The sequence below is a fragment of the Neurospora crassa genome, linkage group I, assembly GCF_000182925.2.
Source record: "Neurospora crassa OR74A linkage group I, whole genome shotgun sequence".
Classification (NCBI taxonomy): domain Eukaryota; kingdom Fungi; phylum Ascomycota; class Sordariomycetes; order Sordariales; family Sordariaceae; genus Neurospora; species Neurospora crassa.
Window position 1 is genome coordinate 6,217,197 of NC_026501.1, and position 19,395 is coordinate 6,236,591.

Below are 19,395 nucleotides of genomic sequence, written 5' to 3' on the forward strand. Positions count from 1 at the left end.
GAATCTGAATGGGCGATATAGAAGTAAACGACGCCTGTGCCCGCGACACGAACTTCTCATTTTTGGGCCAGACGCAAGGCCAGCAATTCGAGGCCAACAACAACAGGCGACCCCGGCACTGAACTTCCTTATTAGTTTACGAGGGCCTGCCCGTAGGCGCGGTCCTTGTGCAGGGTTTCCCTGATTATGGAGTTTGACTTGCTGATTGTACTGCGTGGTCTTTCGGCCCTTTGTGGCTGTCCCACCTTCCCGGTCTAGATGGGAATTTTTGTCGACGGCCAACCAGACCTCGAAACCCCTGTGGCACTTCGCGGCTGTCCTTATCCCCAACTGTCGCTCCAGCCCACTTGGCCAGGAAAGACAGCAGCACCATATATCAAAGATGTCTAGTACCAAAAGGGGGCCTATCAATACCGAATTAAACGGTCAGTCAAATCAAAGTACAAACAATCGACGACGAACGAAGTCGACTTCTTGATTCTTGGCCACAACCAGCCTAGGAAAAAGTCCTCTCTGGACCCCTTCGTTCCTCAAGGAAGCAACTTCCGTTACACCACTTTGATGGTATCAGTTCTGGGCTGGGGGTCGGAAGGCCAAGCGCCATGTCAGTTGACTCGTTTGCGCAACGACCGTGACGTGAGAGTTGAATCTGGTCTTCACAATATCACCGCAAGGCACGGCCAGTCGCGTCCAGCTGGTCGGATTGCTGCTTCACTTTTCAATCAGTATGACGGTTAACCCCGTCTTGATGATGACCCAAAGCAGCTTTACGTTTTCCTGCACAGATGATGTGCATTAACACAGTCCAACGGCGTACACTAGGTAAGCCACCGGTTCCTGTCATGCAGCTGCCATTCGTACTTTGCCTGACTAGTAGTTCTAGTGGCTCAAGCTCCGACCCCTCAAGATAGGGTATATCGACCAAAAAAACTAAACTGATCAAAGATTTGCATAAATAGCATTGAGGAAACGACCCTTCATACAAATGGGAGATTTTGGGATTTTTTTTTTTCACGACCATCTTCGAGACACCCAAAACGGTTCAACTCTAACCATCCCAGAATTGCAACCTTCTGGCACATTGAGAGCACATTATCCCTTGCCACCACCCCTGATCTTGACGTCCAGCGGATGGACGGGCAGACGGGATACTCGGAAGCTATGACCAAGTCGGTCAGTTTCGCCGAGATATGATGCACTGTCAAATTGCCTCACCAGGTTTTCCTCTTGGATACGGGCACCCAAGATCGGGAAGAAGGGCATCCTATCAGACGAACTAAACTGTTGTGATTGTGGCTTTGAGGCTGCGACAACGCAACACTGACATCGCCATGTCATCTCCGTAACAATCGCTCTTTGGAATGCGAGGGTTGCACCATCTCCGCTAGCGAATGTTTGATAAACTGGTGGTTGTCACCAATCCAACTTTGAGACATTCACGGGAAGGTTAGTCCACAACTCTCTCATGATTCTCGTGCCCTTGGTGGTGGATGGGCAAATTCCCACAAAGAGCACCGTTGATCTTGAAACATGAGTACCTGCGTGCCTGGATACAGTATTTCGAGGCCAAGTTCTCTTAGCGAAGCAGATCTACTCGAGCTAATCCAAACTTAAGCTGTCGTCTCTATAGCCAAAATACCAGGACGAATAGTGTACAAAAAGACCGGCAACCATGCTTCGCTTGCTCGTTACGATATTACCATCGTTCATATCTCCCTTGAACGCGATAGCCATATTTTGTTGATCAAAGCCGGAAAGATCATCAGCGTGACCATTTCAGGGATTCGAATCACCAGCTTCACAAACGTTCCCTTACTGTGCAATGGCTCTCCGCATCTCCACCTCGAGGATCCCCACAACCATACACAAGGTAGAGCCACCAGGCGGCGGACACAAAGTCCGCAACTCCAAATGGTTCGTCCGAAGTCTCTGTGTAGTGTGTACGCTAGAGAATAGCACTTGTGGAGCGTCACACGTAAAGATCTGATGGCAAACTGAATCTCCCGTACGGCATCTTCTCCGCACTTTGCTCTTGGATGGTCCCCACCCCACGTGTCGAAACCGACGGGATTATATTTTTTTTTCTCCTTTTTTTTTCTGAACCTCGGATGCTCGGTTTTGAACAATAGACATTTTGGAGATATTGCAGCGCTCTGGGCCGATCAGATGCCACTTGCAATAAATACCGCCAGGCTCCGCCCCCGCTTCCCCAGGATCGGCCCATGGTTGCCAAGACCTGGGGTAGACACCATCACGCGCGCAAACCCCCCCTTTCCTTTGTTCATGGAGCAGGTACTTTGAGATACTTCACTCACAGAGGCTCGGAAAGGGATCCAGTTGTGATCGTATCCCTTCCGACCAGTTGCGCGCACTGTCAACTTCCCAAACTTCCCCGCGTTTGACGGTGCCGGATCCATCATGACAAGCCACCGCCATTTTCAGGCACGTATCGCAGGCTCAATGCCGCGCTTACTCATTCAGTTCAGAGCTTGGCACGAGATGTCCACAACCCGTTCTTGTCGAGACCGGCATCCCCATCAAAGATGTCTCGCTCGACTTTTCGGGTGTTGATCTGTGTGGCCAAGTTAGAGACTCATGAAAAGATGCCATGTGATTTTAGGGCGAACATCTTCTTCCAGATGTCATGGCGAAGGGGCAGCAATAAATGTGTCAAAATGGGATAGACATACGAATCGTGGACCAAGATCATTCACCGTCTTTGCTCCCAAAAGCTTCATGCATGTAATGATCTCCTGCTGAAGGACTGTTTGTCGTGTTAGCAAAGTGTCGACATATCCGTTGCGTGTAAAACACCACAAGGAAGTGCATCCAAAGCTATTGTGTACCAAGCACCACTTACTATCAAAGGTTCTCTCAACACCCTGCCATCCACCAGCCCCAAGCCCCCAAAGCGCCGCCCTCCCCACACCGACCGCCTTCGCACCCAAACACAATGCCTTCACCACATCCGTCCCCCTCTTAACCCCGCCATCAATCCACACCTCGACCGCCCCAAACACCTCCGGGCAGTACTTCCTGATCTCCAACAAGGTATGCACCGCCGGCGGCGCCGTGTCGAGCGCGCGCCCGCCATGATTCGAAAGAATGATCGCTTTCACAGTGCCCGGGTGTTTCCTCGCATACTGCGCCGCCAGGTATGCATCTTCATGCGTCTGGATGCCCTTCAACACAATTGGCAAATCCGTATGCTTGGACAGCCAGGGAAGCGTTGTCTCCCACGTCAAGTCGGCCGCGGTGCCCCAGAACAGCTGTTGCCCCACGCCGCCGCCGCCGGGCTTCTTTTCGGCGTCCGTCTTGGCGTTGCTGGCGGACTCGACAAACTCGCCCGCCGCTTCAAGGTTGGACTTTTCGTCGTGCTCGCGCTTGCCCGGGTGTGGCGCGTCGAGGGTGAGGACGATGCACTTGAAGTGGTCGCGCAGCTTGTTGATGCGCGCCAGCATTGCCTCGGATTTCGAGCGAGTCGTCTGCACGTACAGCTGCCAGCCAAAGACGGCTCCCGGTATGGCCTCGGCCACGATTTGCTCGGGCGTCATGGATGCGTTGTTGCTGACTAGCTGCATGGCCCCGAACGAGGAGATGCCCTTGGCGATGCCGGCTTCGCCGTCCGGGTGCGCCAGGCGGGCCAGCGCCGCGGGCGAGACGTAGAGTGGTGTGCCGACCTTGTGGCCCAACAACGTGGTGGAGGTGTCGGCCTTTGTGCAGTCGATGAAGACGCGCGGGCGCAGAAGGATGTCCCGGAAGGCGCGGGTGTTGTGGGTCTTGGTGTAAAGGTCATCGGCGGCGGAGAAATAATAGGACCAGCACTTTTTGGAGACCTGAGTCTTGGCTGCTGCTTCGATCTCGTCAAAGTTGAGGAGGGTGTGGAGCGGCGGCGGCGCGGCTTTCTCGGATTGCTGGGCTGAGGTGGTGTGCGTGGTGGTGCCCATGGCCGAGCCTGTTGCCTTTGCGCGGGCCTCGCTTTCTTTCTGGTGGAGCTTGGCTAGCGATGCGTCGTCGATGATGCCTAGCTTGGCCTCGGGCTTGAGGTTCTCCTCGAGCGTGCCTGGCGGGTGAATCGGATCATACTCGGTCGTGGCATCACGGCCGGCGAGCTGGAGGATGATTTTGTCGCCGGCCGGGTGAGAGGGCAGGAATTCGGTCACGTCATAGACATTACCGTAAAGGACTACCCAGCAGCTCTTTGGCGATCGGTGTTTGGCAACTGTGTACGAGATAAGTATTGGCTCCGTAAGATGATGGATGAGGTGGGTTTCCATTACATACCTTCCTCTGCCGTGAATACTTTTGGTGGTTTGGTCATGATTGCTGGCTGAGCTGGACGCAAGAACAACAGAAGGAAGGCAATAAAGGTCAAAAGTAGCAGAACGCAAGGTCTAGCTGGACATCATGATTCCATTGCTATATGTAGGTAGGTCTCGAGAAGACTCATGGTTTGGGGGGATTGGATTCTTCCATCTTAGAGGTAGCCGTCCGGTCACGCGGGGTCCTTTCCTGCTGTAAATCGCGTCAATCACCTCTCCATATGTGGTTGGTTGAATATTCCGATAATACACACTGACTGATTAGTGGTGAGCGCCTCTAGAGGTACCTACACTTGCCCTGGCGCCCAAGAGCAGCCCCTGCGTCGCATGACATCGGGGCTTGTTTTCTCCACATCAGGGGGGGGGGGGGGGGGGGAGAGATGGGGGTCACGGCTCCGACAATGGGAAGATGGAAGTATGGGGTAAGTATACCGGACCGGGTGATTAAAGACCGAGGCCGGCCCATATCTATCCCGAGAGAAGCCTGTATTTCTTTCTGGTGTCCCCTCCTCAGGCCGAGTACCTCTATTCAGCTCTGGTACCGTGCCATCTTGCCTACTATGCTACGCAGTATGTACACTTGCAGCCAGGACTTGTTATCCACCATGCTGGGAGCCAGGGGGTGGACTTACACATACCCTATCCTCACCACCCTATGCTCATCATCACCAACGAACAACAAGGACCCCTTGTATGTACTCGAGCCTCAATCAACAACAAAACCCACAAATCCCCAGCGGGTGGAGGATATGTACAGGAATTTGCCCTGATAATGCATATAATCCGGGACGCCATTCCTCATGCATTTAGAGGGCTCATGCATTTATACTCCCATGCCAAGACTCTCAAGCTGCCCAAGTACTGGAATTTCGGGGCACCTTGGGTGGTTAGCATAAGTATCAGGTCCTAAAGGGGTCTAAAAAGAGGCACCTATAAATACATACACAGCAATTTTACGGCCTGGCACAGATGTAAATATGCATTTTAGCATTTACCCATACTAAATAATTGCGGCGGCCGATTTCTAAGCATTTAGAGGGTTTTATGCACTTTCAGGTACATGCATTACCAGGGCAAATTCCTGTACAGAATCTGATTTGAATCGGCCCGCTTCCAGGCATGGGCAATCAAGAACTCCATCTGGCGGAGTTCTCCCGGTCTCAACACGGACACACTTTTTCGTACGGCTCCGCTCGGCGGCGTGGCCTTTTAATATATTTACGTTTTGGTATTTCGGTACCTGTATATCTTTTTATGTTTGTATTTATCTATATATATATTCATTTTTGTCACGGCTGGTTAGGAAGCCTTGTAGCAATAGACCCTGGGGATATCGTTTGCCCGTGTTTGTTTAGGCTCGACATCCAACGGTATCACTGCCCACTGTGAAGGCGTGGTGGTGAGGGTTAGTCCCTGGACCCGGTTGCCGTACACTAGGTACATACGTGCCCCGCCCCCACAATTGCAGTGCCGTCACTGCCCGTACTTGCCCGCCCACCGGGGAGTTGCTCCTACGTAAACATGGCCTACACGCCAGGGCAGGTACATCATACATGCCACGCGCCTGCAGGTGCTTATCCCGATAACATCGCGGTGAGACACAATCAACCGATAAGCACCTAATCGGCTGCCTTGTTCAGCTGCCACCAGTCAGCCTGTCACACCTTGATGACTGCTTCGCCTTTCGCTTCACTTCCTTTGATCCATCCAATTTACTAAATAGAACCTCGCCCACGACCTGTTCTGCTCGACTGTTTCGACCCTCAATTGATGCCGTCGAAGGACATCACAACTTCCGGACCTCACCTATCCCGTCTGCCTGGCCAGGCTGGTCGATGTCAGTTAGCAGCATAGTAGCCGCGTCCCTTATATCATAACATCTGAAATTCCATCCTTCCACTATATACACCAAAGATTGCACACTCTACAACATCTACTTCCGACATCACTGCCGACCGACCCCTGAACCACTTGAACCAACGCCAGCGACGACGCAATGCCCCCCTCGAAGCTCCGGATCCTCTGCTTCGGCGACTCTCTTACCGAGGGCTACTCCGGCTGGGGCTCCTGCTTCACCCCCTATAGCACCAAACTCAAAGAGATGCTGCGTATGGCGTTTCCCGATGTCGACGTGGAGATAGTAACAGACGGCGTGTCCGGTGATCTGGTAACAGGTGAAGGGTCGTTTCTAACAAGGATGGAATCACACTTCGCCCCAAGGAACCCAGCAGACTACAAACCGTTCAACTGGGCCATCGTGCTCGGCGGAACCAACGATCTCGGCAGTAACATCCACCCCAACCAAATCTTTGAAAGCCTCACACAGATCTGGGACATGGCTCTGAGCCGCAAATGCAAGGTCCTCGCGCTCACCGTTCCCGAGATCGGATCTTCAGCTGGCGGAATGAAGGAGTTATTGGACTTTAGGAGGAACGAGTTGAACCAGATGATCAAGACCTACAAGAAGCCCAACTAGTATGTCCCCCCCCCCCCCCCCCCCCCCCCCCTTCACCCCCACACGCCCTCTCTGAATCCTTCCGTTTCTCGAACCCACACCCACACTCTCAAATCGTCCCGTAACAAACACTTACAGCCCCAACCCCCCCTGAAAACAGCTACACCTTCGACCTCCACGCCGCCTTCCCCTTCTACGCCATGTCCGAAGCCGACCGGGAACGTTACTGGGACGACGGCGTTCACTTCACACCCGCGGGCTACGATCGGATGGGAAACAAGATTGGCGTCACTTTCGTCAATATGCTTGTGAGAGAACGATCGGACAACGACCGGACGCCGACGGGCAGGAAAAGGAGAATGTTCAAAGATGACGAGAAGGTGTTTGAGGAAGAAGAGGATCCGGCTGAGCCAATATCGGCTGGGCTTGATAAAGGATATATCGTTGTTCGTAGGAGGGATTTGGATTAACCTTACTGCGCCAGTTAGTCCGTTGCTTGGTTCTTAGTGGCAGGCGGGCAAAGTGGCGTACCAAGAAAACGACAGCGTCGGTTAGCCAGGGGTACAGCGGCATGGATGTCTTTGGGTATTTATGGGTTTGGGACAAAGAGTAAGCGGCGTTTTGGCGGCATGCGTTGCGTTACGATTACGATTAGCATAACAGAGACGATTTGCGGGAGAGGCATGGTTGGATAAACGGTCATGGGTAGATATTTAGGACATTAGCATGGCAATACTAATACGCGTTATACCTGCCTGTCTTCATGTAACTCTATTCTGGACTATGTACAGACACTACGTTTTAGACACTCTTGGAGGACAATGTCCCATCGGTAAGTATGCCTCCGGTGCTGTATTTCTTCTCTTCGAAATGTACATACGCCTTCTTTCAGGTGTCATACGCGCTGCTATGTATTATCATGCATGCTTTCTTTTGGTGGGGCTGCCAGACTTCGCTGGTACGGCTGTGATGAGTGGTTCCATCTCGAGAGGATCAAGGTGCCTGCCCAGGGACGAGCTATCCTAATTGCCAGGAACCCCGGCGGGTACCAGCTGAGGAAACTCCACCAGAAGATCATCCGTAATGCGTTCGAGGTCTTCCGCCAATGCTTGCACCATCCCATCCTGCCTCCGCATCTCCTTGCCCACCGGTACCTCGGCCCTACCACTACCCTTCTCCCCCGAGGCCTCCAGCCCGCTCTCAAAGTAAATGATCCTATCGATCTGATCGATCGACCCCGCCAGCCGTCCTTGCTCAATCATCCGCGCCGTGATCTCCTCCGCCTTGTTCCCAGAGTCCAGCCCCAACCACGACCCCAGCGCGTCGAACCCAATGTTGCGGTACAACCGGCTCACGGCCAGCAGGTTGTGTTCGACCATGGCCTTGGCCAGCACCGTGCTCCCGTCCGACGTCGTAGCCAGCTGGTGCGGCGCCAGGCCCTGAGCGAACTTTTCCACCTCAGCCCGCGCCAGCAGGCGGTCAAGAAACATCTTCTCCAGGATGCCGAACTCCTCCAGCGAAGCCGACCGTTCGTCCTTGTAGAGCCGTGCCAAAACGCGTGACCGCGGGGGTCCCGCCGGGGCGAGGACGGCGCACTTGATGGCCATGCTCAGGGTGTGCAAGCGCTCCTCTTCGGCGATGGCGGGCGACAGGCTGATTTCGTAGTACGACTGCGAGGCGGCCAGAAACTGCCGGTTGCTGTCCTGGATGCGGGCGGCGCTGAGCTTGAAGTGCAGGTTCAGCACCGGGTTGTCGTCGGCCACGTTGTGGATGATGTTCTTCAGCTTGTTGAGGTAGGTTTCGGCGCTGGTGGCATCGTCGTCTTCCAGGTAGTTGCGGATGATGCGGATCCAAAGATCGGCCTTGTACTTGTCTGTGACGCGACGCTGTGAGGAGTCAAGCGGGATGGCCGCGAGCGTCTTGGCGGCGTCGGTAAAACTATTTTGTGATTCGTGGGCGGCCGCTAAGAGTTCCTCGTAAATGGTGGCGGTCTGGTCGACCAGCGAGGTTGCGAGGGTGGGGTTGGACTGGATGTGCTGTTGGATGGCCTTGCCTACGTCAAGCCAGATGCTGGAGGTTGTGGAATTAATGGAGTCTGCGGAGGGTCCTCCGGAAGCAAGCGATTTAAGGGCGTCTATCAGGTCGATGACTAGAGCTCGAGTGGCGACGACACCAAGCGACTCTAGGAAGATGGCGTCGGTAACGGCTTTGAGGTCGGCGGCGAAGTGGCTGGGGTCGGGGCTGGAGGTGATGGTGGTGATTATCGTCCTGAATGCGGCGGGACGGTCTGCTTGACTCCAGTTCGGCACTTGCGCCAGAAGGTCTCTTACTTCCGAGGAGACCATATTGGCCCGTGATGCTTTCTTTTCGTGGTTGGAGTCACCACTGCTCGAAGTTTGCTATGTCGGAGGGTGAAGCAGACGTGAGGGGCCGCCTGGTGGATGGCTGTGAACAAGAAGCTCGTCTGAGTATGAATCCCAGCCGAATAGTGTGGTAGTAGTAATCCTAAGTCTGGTATGAGAATTTTGAGTATGTTCCTGTGCTGGTCCTGTTGGATGTCGTGAGTTGAGGAGTTCAGTTGAGTTGTCGAACAAAAAGAAGGCTGTTGATAAGGCTGTGTGACCGTTGTCAGTGACAAAGTGGTTGAAAGCTTCCTCAGTAGTAGCTTGTCGTTAGGTGCGTGTTGCTGCTGCTGCTGCTGGTGGGGGTGGGTTTGCTGTGGGGCTGTGGGGAAGCTCTACCCACACTAAGTCAGTGGAGCCGCAGGGATCCGCCATCCGGTTGCTCAGGTCTTCCCTCAGTCCGTCCTCCGGAAAGCAAAAAAGTCAGGGGCTTGTAAACAAACATCTGAAGCGTCTTCTAGAAAAGCACAAGTCTTGCCAGTCATGCTCATCGTTGGCATGATGGACAGTAATGCAAAAATTGTTTTCTGTTTACGTTGAGCTGAATGACTGGCTTTGTATCGGGGCCGACTCTTAAGACACCACCCTTGATCCAACAACTTACGTACTAACCTATCTTTTCCTCGAGGCAACACACCAGTTTTCTAGACGTTTGAACTGTCCCTGGGCCTTTTACTCGCAGCTTCCGTGAAGTGTAGGACTGGATCTTTGCTCATACTGCACAAACCCGGCTGGTTGGTTCCTCTAGGTGCTACCGAAGAGCAAAATCGTACGATGCCCTTCGGCCTGCTGTGACGTCTACTGACGGGCACTGGGTTCTGTTATAAACTCGCGGGGTCGCCGCCCTCGTTACTCCTGCAATGTTCAAACCTTTTCCAGCGCAGTTCATCATGTTGTTCAATTCTCGCCGGCAATCGAGTACAGTCCAGTCGCCATCAGTCCATCACGATGCCATAGTATCCAAGGCTCGAGTAGGCGTACCGACCGGTAGCTTCATGCACGAATTCAGACTTACCGGCTTTTTGTTAACGACGGCCCTTGACAGCCATGAATCGAAGACGCGGTTGGAGCCCATTACTCGAGATATTCGTATTTCATCTCATGCTGGGACGGGATGAAATCGGGGGGCGACGAAGTGCATCGATCCTAGCGGGTCCAACGCGCTATTTTGACCGGGTAGCCCCGCTAGGGCTGGCACCTTCGCCGAGACTTCCAGCGACGTCATTTGCTGTGCCGCCGAGAGCTTCTTTTCAGTTGCGCGGGCGGCGCATCCGAATTGCGGCGTCATTTCGACTTTTCAATTCTCTTTTTTCCTCTATACAGTCACGCCAGGCGACCACAGACGACACGACCGAACAATATTACTCGACCGAATATCGTAAAAGATCATTTCATTTACCTCACGAAACCAATATTCTTCATTCTTCCCCGCCGAAAGTCAAGAAGCAAAATGCGAACTTCGATCCTCTCCAGCCCAGCAACGCGCGCACTTTGCGCCGCCTGTCGCAACGAAGCCAGCAGGACAAACGCAGGAGTGGCCTTCTCTACAGCTTGCGCCAGCAAGAGCAGTAACCGGAGGCCAGAAGTCCCCGAGCAATCAAGGCCACGAGTGACGACGACGACGACGACGACGACGACAAGAGAGATACAAAAACACCGCCTATTCCCGAGCGCCCGCGCATACGAATACTCTACCTCTTCTACCCCCTCCGACAACACCTCACCCAAGCCCCAACCACCAAACTCCTCCACCTCCTCTTCTTCGGATTGTAACAAACCCATACCGCGCTACTACGCCCTCTTCCCCATCACCCTCCCCCTCGGCCCACCCCCGTCAGGGCCCTTCGACATCGACGTCCGCGCCCTGCGCCGCGAATTCCTTCGTCTCCAAGCCGCCTCCCACCCGGACTTCCACCACTCAGCCAACCAGTTTGACAGCAACAGCAGCAACGGCAACAGCGATGAGTCCCTGCTGCAGCGGCGAAAAGCAGAAGCAACGTCCTCTCTCATCAATTCCGCCTACAAGACCCTTTCTTCGCCCCTTCTCCGCGCCCAATACCTGCTCAAAGAACTCTACGACGTCGATTTGGCCGGTGACGAATCGACCGACTACCAGAATGGGTCGGATCCCACCTTGTTGATGACGGTGTTGGAAGCGCGGGAGCAGATTGACGAGGCGAAAACGGAAGCGGATCTGGAGCCGGTTAGGGAAGAGAATGAGGCGCGGATAAAAGAGTCAGAAGAAAAATTGAGCGAGGCGTTTGCCAAGGAAGATGTGGAGGCGGCCACGAGGGAGTGTGTGAAGTTGAGGTATTGGATGGGAATAAGGGAGGGGTGTAATGAGTGGGAGGAGGGCAAGGGGTTTGTTATGCATCATTAAGGGGGTAGGTGATGGATGAGGGTTATATGGGGGTTTTTTTTCTTTTGTGTTACGGCGGGTAAGAGGGGAGAGGAGAAAGGGCTGCGACGAGATGCTTTTGGCTAGATGAGCAGCCTGGGAGGATTCAGATGGTTCATTACGGGTGTCAATGGACAAACTCTGACCTAAAGCGTGGTGTCCGGTCCAGGTCTTCGTTCGTTTTTCTAGGCTTGGGGATGAGTGGTCTAGCATGCGTGACCCGGCCGGAGGGTCGGTTGAAATTTACCCATCGGGGCCCTTTCATCAATGATCATTTTGACAATCGGCCTCTTCTGTCCTGGTTATGAATACCAGCCAAAGGAAGAAGACAAAAAATAAGAAAAGTCACAGCTGTCCACTCAATCATAATGGCATTCCATGTCTTTGCGTTATGTGAACATTGTCTTGTCTACATGCAATATCTCCTTTATCATCAATGATGTTGCATACACATCCACTATATTATAGCCTCAACCACCATTGCAAATCGTCTCTTCCATATATCACCACAACCCAGACAACACCTATTCAGTGCTGCTCGCTTGCGGGTTCATCACTCATCCATCATTCCTCTCTCCATAATCATGAAAGCACAACTGGCCTCCACCGTCCCCTCTCGGTATGCCACCATCTCTCCCGATCCTTTTTATCAACCGCTGACCCACTGTACGTATTCCACCGTCCAATACACCCTTCCCTTATCCTACTTTGCTCCTCCGCACCCGTCTTCACCATCACGTCTTCCACCTTGTTCGCTGCCTTTTCTGCCGCCTTTTCCGCCGCCACCGCAGCTCTACTTTTACTCTTGCTCCTCGCACCCCACCACTCCCTCATCCCAGTCCTCGAAGTGCTCCTGCTCCTTCGATGCTCCTTTTTGTCTTCCGAGGATTTGGAATGCCTATGCTCATGTTTCTCAACCTTCTCCGACATAGCCTTTGATGACTTGGGAGGCAACACCAACGCCTCTCCACAGTCTCCCAGCATTCTATCCACGGTAACCAGCCCACCTCCTTCGTCTGTTGCGCCGCTCCCTTCGTCGGCCGTCAGAACATAAGTGATTTTGCTGTCCGTCCGTCCAATGAATGCTCCAACGCCATATCTGTCCACAACTTCGCCGTTGGGGTCGGTGACGATGATAAAGAAACGGGGAAACTTGCGTGCGGCCTCAATGCGGGCTTGGGCGGCTAGCCGGGCGAGGTGCAGGTCTGATTGCGCGCGGTGCGAAAGGAGGAAGGGATCTGCTAGAGAACCGGGTTTGGGTGCGAAGATGGGAAGAGACTTCAATGGCGGACCGCCAACGCCGCTGGAGGTTGGCAGAGGAAAAGAAGTATCGGTGGGTGTCGATGGCGTGGAGATGGTGTCCCTGTCGTCGCCGATGGAACCATTCGTCATACTCCCCGTGCTGCTCGCGATCGAGTCAAATCCAGAGGGGCTGCGCGCGTGGTGGATCATCCCGCTGGTGTTGGTGGGCGTAAAGTGCATCTTGCCTCCACGATAACGATCGGTCGGGTGGTCGGCGCGCTCTTTGGGTTTACAAAGAGTCTGGAAAACTCCTTCGGGATCATTCGGACAGCGAATGGCGGTTAATCGGGGAAACCCGCCGGCAAGAATGCTCTTCGCCAAGATGTCGTCCGCAGACGTGGTCGTGGTACGTGTGGGTATATCCCAGTGAAGCTTGCGCAGGGAGTTCGAGGTAAGGTACGGAAACAGCCAAATCATCTCATCGCTAGGCATGACTGGGGCGTGGTGTTGGACGAGGTTAAAGGTATCCAGGTTGACGAGGTTAGAAAAGATCCGTGCCAAAGAGGGAAGCGTTTCGAGGTTCATGTGGATGAGTGTCAGTGTAGTAAGCGATGTGGCAGCAGATCGACTGGCGTACGTGGTAAGTCCAGCAGTGGTGATGCCAGGGAGATGAGTCAGGGTAAGTTTCTTGAGACGGGGAGGAAGATGAAGAAGGTTCGCATCGGTAAACGAGCTGCGTGGAAGGTGGGAGACGTTGAGATTCTGCAGCGATGGGAGATTACGGAAGGTCTGATCTAGAATGCCGTCAGGGGCCAGCGTTGCTCCGGGATGACAATGCACCACAAGCGTGGTGAGCTGTTGCCAGCCAAGGTGAAAGTCGATAAACATTCGACATTGAGTAAGTGACAGATGCTCCAGCTCGTGGAGATTGTGTCTGCTGTTGTTGAGGTTGGCGAGATTGTGTTTACTGCCGTTCGCGAGATTGTATTTGCTCCCATTAGCAGTCAATGGGCGGATAGCGGCTGTTGACTTTTGTCGTTGCAATGGCGAGCGTTCCAGAATCCAATCCATCTCTTTCAACTTCTGACGTGTTGAAAGAGCTTGGAAAATCCGCTGAAAGGTATGATCGTATGTCGGGTAATATCCAACCAGCCGCTCAAAGTTGGGACATGCCAGAATGACCGATGCTACTAGATCATTATATTCTTCCACTGAAGATGCTGCTGATGGCAAAGCCGGGGGTTTCAATGACCGCACTATTGCTGCTATCCTCAAGTTTCCACGTAGCGTTCTGCGTAAAAGAACCAGTCTTGACCCGTAAGTCAACTTCGTTCGCTTCTTCATATGATGCCCGTCTGCTCCGACAAGTTGGATGTGCCCATACAATGCTTCTCGGGCGTACTTGAGAAACTTCCTGGCGCTTATAGCAATGTTGCAGCAGTCCCTCATCCAACATGTTGCGCAGCTGTTAGTCCCAGGCTTGAAGTGGAGTTTCCGCAACTCCTCTAGAATAAGCTCGATAACCTCACCGGGCAGAGCAGCAAACAACTCTCCGGGCTTCGATTTCCTCCCTGGAGGTTTAGGTCGTGATATCTGAGCGGGTTTCTGGAACTTTTCCAACAAAGACGTACGAGGGCCAGCAGGCGGGCTTTGTGCTCGCATCGATCCCAGGCTCGTGATGCTTCCATTGTTGATAATCGAGTAGTGCGGTCGACTTTCCCAGCTGTCTCGGTTTGAGGGAACGGTGCTCGTTGTAGAGATCATACTTTGACCGTACACTCGCCGTTGGTGATCATACATCCCCTGTTGATCCCATACCGGTCCTGCTGTTGTCGAAAGTGGCCAACCCTTTGACAGAGTGGATTGTTGAATAGCTTCAACCATCGTGGGCATTTCTACTGCCTTTTCCTTTCCCTTCTTCGAGATTGTTTGGCTGGCACGAGCCGCTGTCGCTTCCTCCATCCTCGCGCATGACCTCTGTGTTCTCAACACAAACTCTTGCTCTTTTGGTGGATACATGGTGTGAGGCAAGTCGTGGATCGGTGGTGGCATCGCAGTCTTCAAAGGAGGCAACCCCACAGGTTTTATGGGTGCTAACCTTCCAGTCTCTGGCCTCTCGTCACCAAATGCTGTGCCGCTCAGTGCCTGGTCAGGAGTAGAAGCCGTGGTATCCTTGAAACGTGGCGGTGCTTTCAATTTCGACTCATCCTGGGTCGAATAAGGACGTTGTTGTAAGACGGCAGCGGAAGAATGGGTTCGCTGGTGTTGGTATGCTAGTTGCCGACTGTTGCTGTTGAAAAAACTCAAGGGTGGACTTTTGTGTTTCCAAATAATGGATCTGGTCAGTAAGCGTCTCGTCTGAAGGGTTTTCCAAAGGCTGGGTGGTGATCACGAGGAAGGGTAACAAGTAGATCAGTTAAGACAGAGAAAGGAAGTTGCAGAAAATGTTTTGCTATGACATTGGGCAGTGAATATCATAATCTTATGAAGTAGGATAGTGGGATCTGTATGCGGCCCGTTGCTCTCTTTTCGGTATCCAATATTGGGATCTTTGGGCGCTGATAAGACGCAGCCATTCGGAAGCGCAAGCTGAGGCTTCAACCGCTCTTGGCTTTTACCGCCAGTCTCAGGCAGCCCAGGTTCCCCAGTTTGTAAACAACCCCTGAGAGAGCTTGGAAAGGGTGCCGTAACCACCGCTGGGGCCCCAAGTTCGTAAGGTCACAGTTCGGCAATTGGAAGCAGTGGTTATTTAGAGTGCCTCGAGTGGGTAGGTCTCGTAGCGACAATTCTCGTAACCTCACTCGCCGACCTAGGCCTGCAGCGCGTGCCGAGGAGGACCCGCCAAGATGTAACCGCTGCAAACCAGCCATTGCGGGATGTTGCCCACGAAGCGACCACTGGGCGACTGTACTAGTACAATATCGTGGCGCCACTGCCTCACGGTGGAGATTGTGACTACAAAGAAAGATTCTTCCCGGCGGGTATGATTGTGGGATTAAAATGGTACGGGAAGGGACGGCAAACAGCTTCTGTCTTCATTGTTGAATCCAGGCATAGCTTGGTGGAAGAACGAGGGATGTTGGCTTGGCCAAAGCCCTTGAAGATTCGAATGCAACGAGAACCGAGCTGGGCTTCTTTTGAAACTCGACACTTGCTGACGGGCTGAGATGCTCCCTTGTTCAAAGGGGCCTATGACACTGCCGAAACGCCGTAAGACGCGGAGAACAACGAGGGAAGCCTGGGAACGGGAATGAGGTCCACGTTACACGGCGTGCGAACAGTCAACACAGCACCGCTTGGAGCTTTGGCACGCTAATGGACGCCGGGTAGCAGCAGGCAATGACAGAACTGCTGGAGTGCGGCTGTAAAGTCTTGACTATAGGTCATGATAAGATGGTGATGTGATTACATGTGGAGAAAGGGGATCCAGGGTGAAACAAATCTCTGCGGGATGGACAACAAGGAATAGCTCGGGGTGAAAAAAAGAAAAAGGTAAAAAAGGGTAAAGAAAAAGGCTAAAAAATCTAAACCAGAAAAAGCACCGAGAATAAGCATTACTCACTAAGAAGTTGATGATCTGCCTTTAGTCTTGGGTCTTTTCGATTCTCCTCCAACGGGACTCGATCTCTCTTCGCTTGGCGCCCGAGATGGCGGATTACTGGCTCTTCTGCTGCTCCCGTCGCGCGTGTCGGAAATTTCCTCCGACTGGTCTTCTGTCACCGAGTTTCTCCTATTTCGAGACCGTGACCTGAGCCGTTGGACGAAGCTGGATATCGAACTTTCGCTACCCCTTCGACCCCGACGCCACCATCTTGACGAGGAGGGCTCATCTGACGGTGGCTCGGCGGACGAGCCGCGCGACCCATCTGAATGGTCTCTGATCACCATGGCTGAATGGGTCAAGTCGGCAAGGTTGGTGAGGAGATGATCAAGTCGGGTGGCATGAGGCGTAGGCGGATAACTGATACTTTACTCGATATGCGGTGATTATGAGACAAAAGAAGGATCCTAAAAATGTCCGGAACCGTTGTTCACTCTAGCATCGTTCAGCGGTTGAATTCCAAGTCCCGCTAACCAAGTACCAGGCGTTTTCTGTTTGTTTGTTGGTGATTGCGCCGAGCAAACAGGAGATGGAAAGTAGCTGAAGCAGTGGTTGGTGTTGTTGTTGGATCGTGTCCGGATTGGAATGAAACGCTGCCTGTCCAAATACGATATTGAGGCAGCGAGTATTTGTTAATGACTGTCGTTCGTATATGTGTCCTATTCCTAGGTATATGGGGTGTCGATGTCGATGAAACGAGCGAGGGCGAGCGAGGGGTTGCCAGATAGCCAAGACCAGGGAGGGTGCCGTCAGATCGTCAAGAAGGACAGAACAAAAAGTGTGTGTATAAACGAATGACTGAGAATCGCGAGAGCGAGACGGTTCGTTCAGTTGACGAGGGGTCCGATGTGACGGGATGCGACGGACCAAGGTTGATAGTGCTTTCTCCGGCTGATAATAGCAGCCATCAATCTAGCAGGTGTCCCAGGTTGCACGACTGCTGCGGCAGGGTCGGTTTGGAGTTGTCAGCTACCTCTACTCTCAGGTGGTGATGAATGAATAAAGGGAAAGAGAGCGAAGAAGGAAGAGAGACCTGAAAACATCCGACGATGGACTAAGGTACTAGACTACACCACCTAGAGCAAGCTGCAGCTTTTGCTTGGTTCCTGCCTAGACTAGGTACCTACTTTTGAGGTTGCAGACTGCGACTGCCTCCTCCACCGAGAATGGATGCATCGACCTGCATCGACGCTGCATCGACCCTGCCTGCACTGGATTTCCACTTGTCCCTTGCCCGAGTTCCGTACTTACAGTGGAATACATCCCGGGTTCGTCGTCAATCTATCTTGTTCCCTTGTTTCTGAAGGATTCCTCGCTCCTTGCACCAGGACTGGCGAGCCCCACAGCATTGAAACGGCGCTTTTGGACTGGAACATGCCCATGTGTAGCGGTGCCACCAGTGTTTGTCAGGAGAGGACTTTGTGACAGCCCTGGTCCCTCCAATACCTACACCTGGCATCGGGACTGGACTGCGCTTTGTTTATATGGCTTCTCCCCTACCTCTACATACCCATGTGTCTGTCTTATCGGTAACTCGGCATCCTTGGACTCGAATGGCCGCCACCTCGTCTCCTCGTTCGCGCAATACAATTCCGGCTGGGGGGTGTATTTGGTAGTCGGGAGATGTGCTGTCAAACTGGCTGGCGGCCTTGCGAGCTGGCGAGTTACCAAACAAAGTATAATAGTGTACCAATGATCCACCAAGCAGCTCTTTTAGTGCCGCTGCATCGGCTACTCTGTCCAATGTGTGGCTTCGATGCCATGTCAGCTTGTCGATCCGGCGCTGGTTATACGAGCATCTCCTCCTTGGAACTTGTCCAAGTCTGCGGCTTTTGCATGGCCTGGGACCGACTTTCCCGGGGCGGGGGGTTCTAGCTGTTTACAAGGGAATCAATGATTTTCACTCTCGCTCACTAACAAGACCTGGGGGCTACCAGCAGCTAATTCAGTTAGTGAACTTCACATGCCACTGTTCAACCGGTGTCTTCGTCCGAAGCCGCGACAGAACAACGAAGTGAACATGAGACGAACAGCCTCCGCACCTCCACGAACCGGACACCGCCGTAGGAGCAAATCCCATGTTCGAGAGTCCACGGGACGCGACCCGCAAAGTCGTTAGGGGACGGCAACACCCCACGATGGGGCTCACTAGAGGACTGGACCGGACCGAGGTCTGGCCTGGCTACGCTGCGATGAGGATGATCTCGACCTTGACCGCCTGAGCTGTTCCAAAAAAAAAAAAAAAAACATCTAATTGTGCGGGATGGGGATAGTGGCGCGACGAAGATCCCGATGGCTATCGATTGGATGAATGAACTGCGTCGCTCCCTCGCAGGATGCCAGTCATGTCAGTCGAGCCCTTTGAATCTGCACTGCATACAGTCGGGTCCCAGGCAAGTGGATAAGCATCGTATTGCATCGGCAGTCTTGCATTCTTTTTGCATTTCTTTCAGCTTTGATGGTTTCCATCCCCCACGCACGCACATGTCCAAATCATCTTGGGGTACGTAGATCGTATATAATTCGCCATTTGCGGGCCGGGCCTTCAGCCCCCAGTGACGATCAAAGTTCATGAGGTGGCCTCGCAATCTGCCTGTTCTGGTCCAGGTCGTGTCCGGCCTGGGGGCAGGCTCTAAAAGGTTTCCCTTTCGTCAATCCACATCTGCATATGGATATTCACCCTGGACAGTTTCTCCTTTTGGCTACATGGCCCTTCGAGCATATACGTCAGACACAAACTGCAGACATGGTACCTGCGGCCAATAGTTGTTACCCTAGCATGTTTGTTTGTCAACACATACGGGAAGTTACTATGTCATTCAACATTTGTTCATTCCCATATGAGTATCGATTATAACTAAAATCCGTTACCTTAGGGTGGACTTGTGATTCGCCTAGGACATCTTTGCCGAGGAGACCAACATTTGTTGAGCATGAGAATACCGGTTTGCCAGTATTTCCGGTTCACAAACCGA

At 53.0% G+C, this 19,395-nt stretch overlaps 5 protein-coding genes across 5 annotated transcripts; 2 read left to right on the plus strand and 3 right to left on the minus strand.

Moving 5' to 3' along the window:
* Window positions 1–1,602: 1,602 nt before the first annotated feature.
* Window positions 1,603–4,565, minus strand: NCU07362 (L-lactate ferricytochrome c oxidoreductase). The gene is made up of 4 exons (XM_952897.2): window positions 4,285–4,565; window positions 2,861–4,222; window positions 2,691–2,764; window positions 1,603–2,572 (listed from the first exon to the last, which is right to left on the minus strand). Exons 1-4 carry the CDS (start codon window positions 4,319–4,321, stop codon window positions 2,483–2,485), a joined length of 1,563 nt encoding a protein of 520 aa, XP_957990.1. The 5' UTR covers window positions 4,322–4,565; the 3' UTR covers window positions 1,603–2,482.
* A 1,322-nt stretch (window positions 4,566–5,887) lies between these two features.
* NCU10658 (hypothetical protein) lies at window positions 5,888–7,531 on the plus strand. The gene is made up of 2 exons (XM_001728092.2): window positions 5,888–6,797; window positions 6,938–7,531. The coding sequence occupies exons 1-2, from the start codon at window positions 6,319–6,321 to the stop codon at window positions 7,245–7,247; spliced, it is 789 nt and encodes a 262-aa protein (XP_001728144.1). The 5' UTR covers window positions 5,888–6,318; the 3' UTR covers window positions 7,248–7,531.
* On the minus strand, window positions 7,483–9,426 carry csn-4 (COP9 signalosome-4). Its single transcript, XM_953041.2, has one exon. It carries the CDS (start codon window positions 9,120–9,122, stop codon window positions 7,800–7,802), a length of 1,323 nt encoding a protein of 440 aa, XP_958134.1. The 5' UTR covers window positions 9,123–9,426; the 3' UTR covers window positions 7,483–7,799.
* A 600-nt stretch (window positions 9,427–10,026) lies between these two features.
* NCU07360 (DnaJ domain-containing protein) lies at window positions 10,027–12,084 on the plus strand. The gene has a single exon (XM_953040.2). It carries the CDS (start codon window positions 10,630–10,632, stop codon window positions 11,557–11,559), a length of 930 nt encoding a protein of 309 aa, XP_958133.1. The 5' UTR covers window positions 10,027–10,629; the 3' UTR covers window positions 11,560–12,084.
* Window positions 11,932–17,425, minus strand: NCU07359 (hypothetical protein). Its single transcript, XM_953039.3, has 2 exons — window positions 16,382–17,425; window positions 11,932–15,133 (listed from the first exon to the last, which is right to left on the minus strand). Exons 1-2 carry the CDS (start codon window positions 16,705–16,707, stop codon window positions 12,160–12,162), a joined length of 3,300 nt encoding a protein of 1,099 aa, XP_958132.2. The 5' UTR covers window positions 16,708–17,425; the 3' UTR covers window positions 11,932–12,159.
* Window positions 17,426–19,395: the final 1,970 nt, after the last annotated feature.

Excerpts from the sequence above, each read along its gene's own strand:
- NCU07362 (XM_952897.2), bottom strand. The coding sequence starts at position 4,321 with ATGACCAAACCACCAAAAGTATTCACGGCAGAGGAAG. Across the intron at positions 4,223-4,284 it reads AGTATTCACGGCAGAGGAAG|TTGCCAAACACCGATCGCCA; the intron begins GTATGTAATGGA and ends TCTCGTACACAG. Across the intron at positions 2,573-2,690 it reads ATGATCTTGGTCCACGATTC|ATCAACACCCGAAAAGTCGA; the intron begins GTATGTCTATCC and ends TTGGCCACACAG.
- csn-4 (XM_953041.2), bottom strand. The coding sequence starts at position 9,122 with ATGGTCTCCTCGGAAGTAAGAGACCTTCTGGCGCAAGTGCCGAACTGG.
- NCU10658 (XM_001728092.2), top strand. The coding sequence starts at position 6,319 with ATGCCCCCCTCGAAGCTCCGGATCCTCTGCTTCGGCGACTCTCTTACC. Across the intron at positions 6,798-6,937 it reads ACCTACAAGAAGCCCAACTA|CTACACCTTCGACCTCCACG; the intron begins GTATGTCCCCCC and ends CCCTGAAAACAG.
- NCU07359 (XM_953039.3), bottom strand. The coding sequence starts at position 16,707 with ATGGTGATCAGAGACCATTCAGATGGGTCGCGCGGCTCGTCCGCCGAG. Across the intron at positions 15,134-16,381 it reads GGCAGATCATCAACTTCTTA|TCCACCCTTGAGTTTTTTCA; the intron begins GTGAGTAATGCT and ends GAAACACAAAAG.
- NCU07360 (XM_953040.2), top strand. The coding sequence starts at position 10,630 with ATGCGAACTTCGATCCTCTCCAGCCCAGCAACGCGCGCACTTTGCGCC.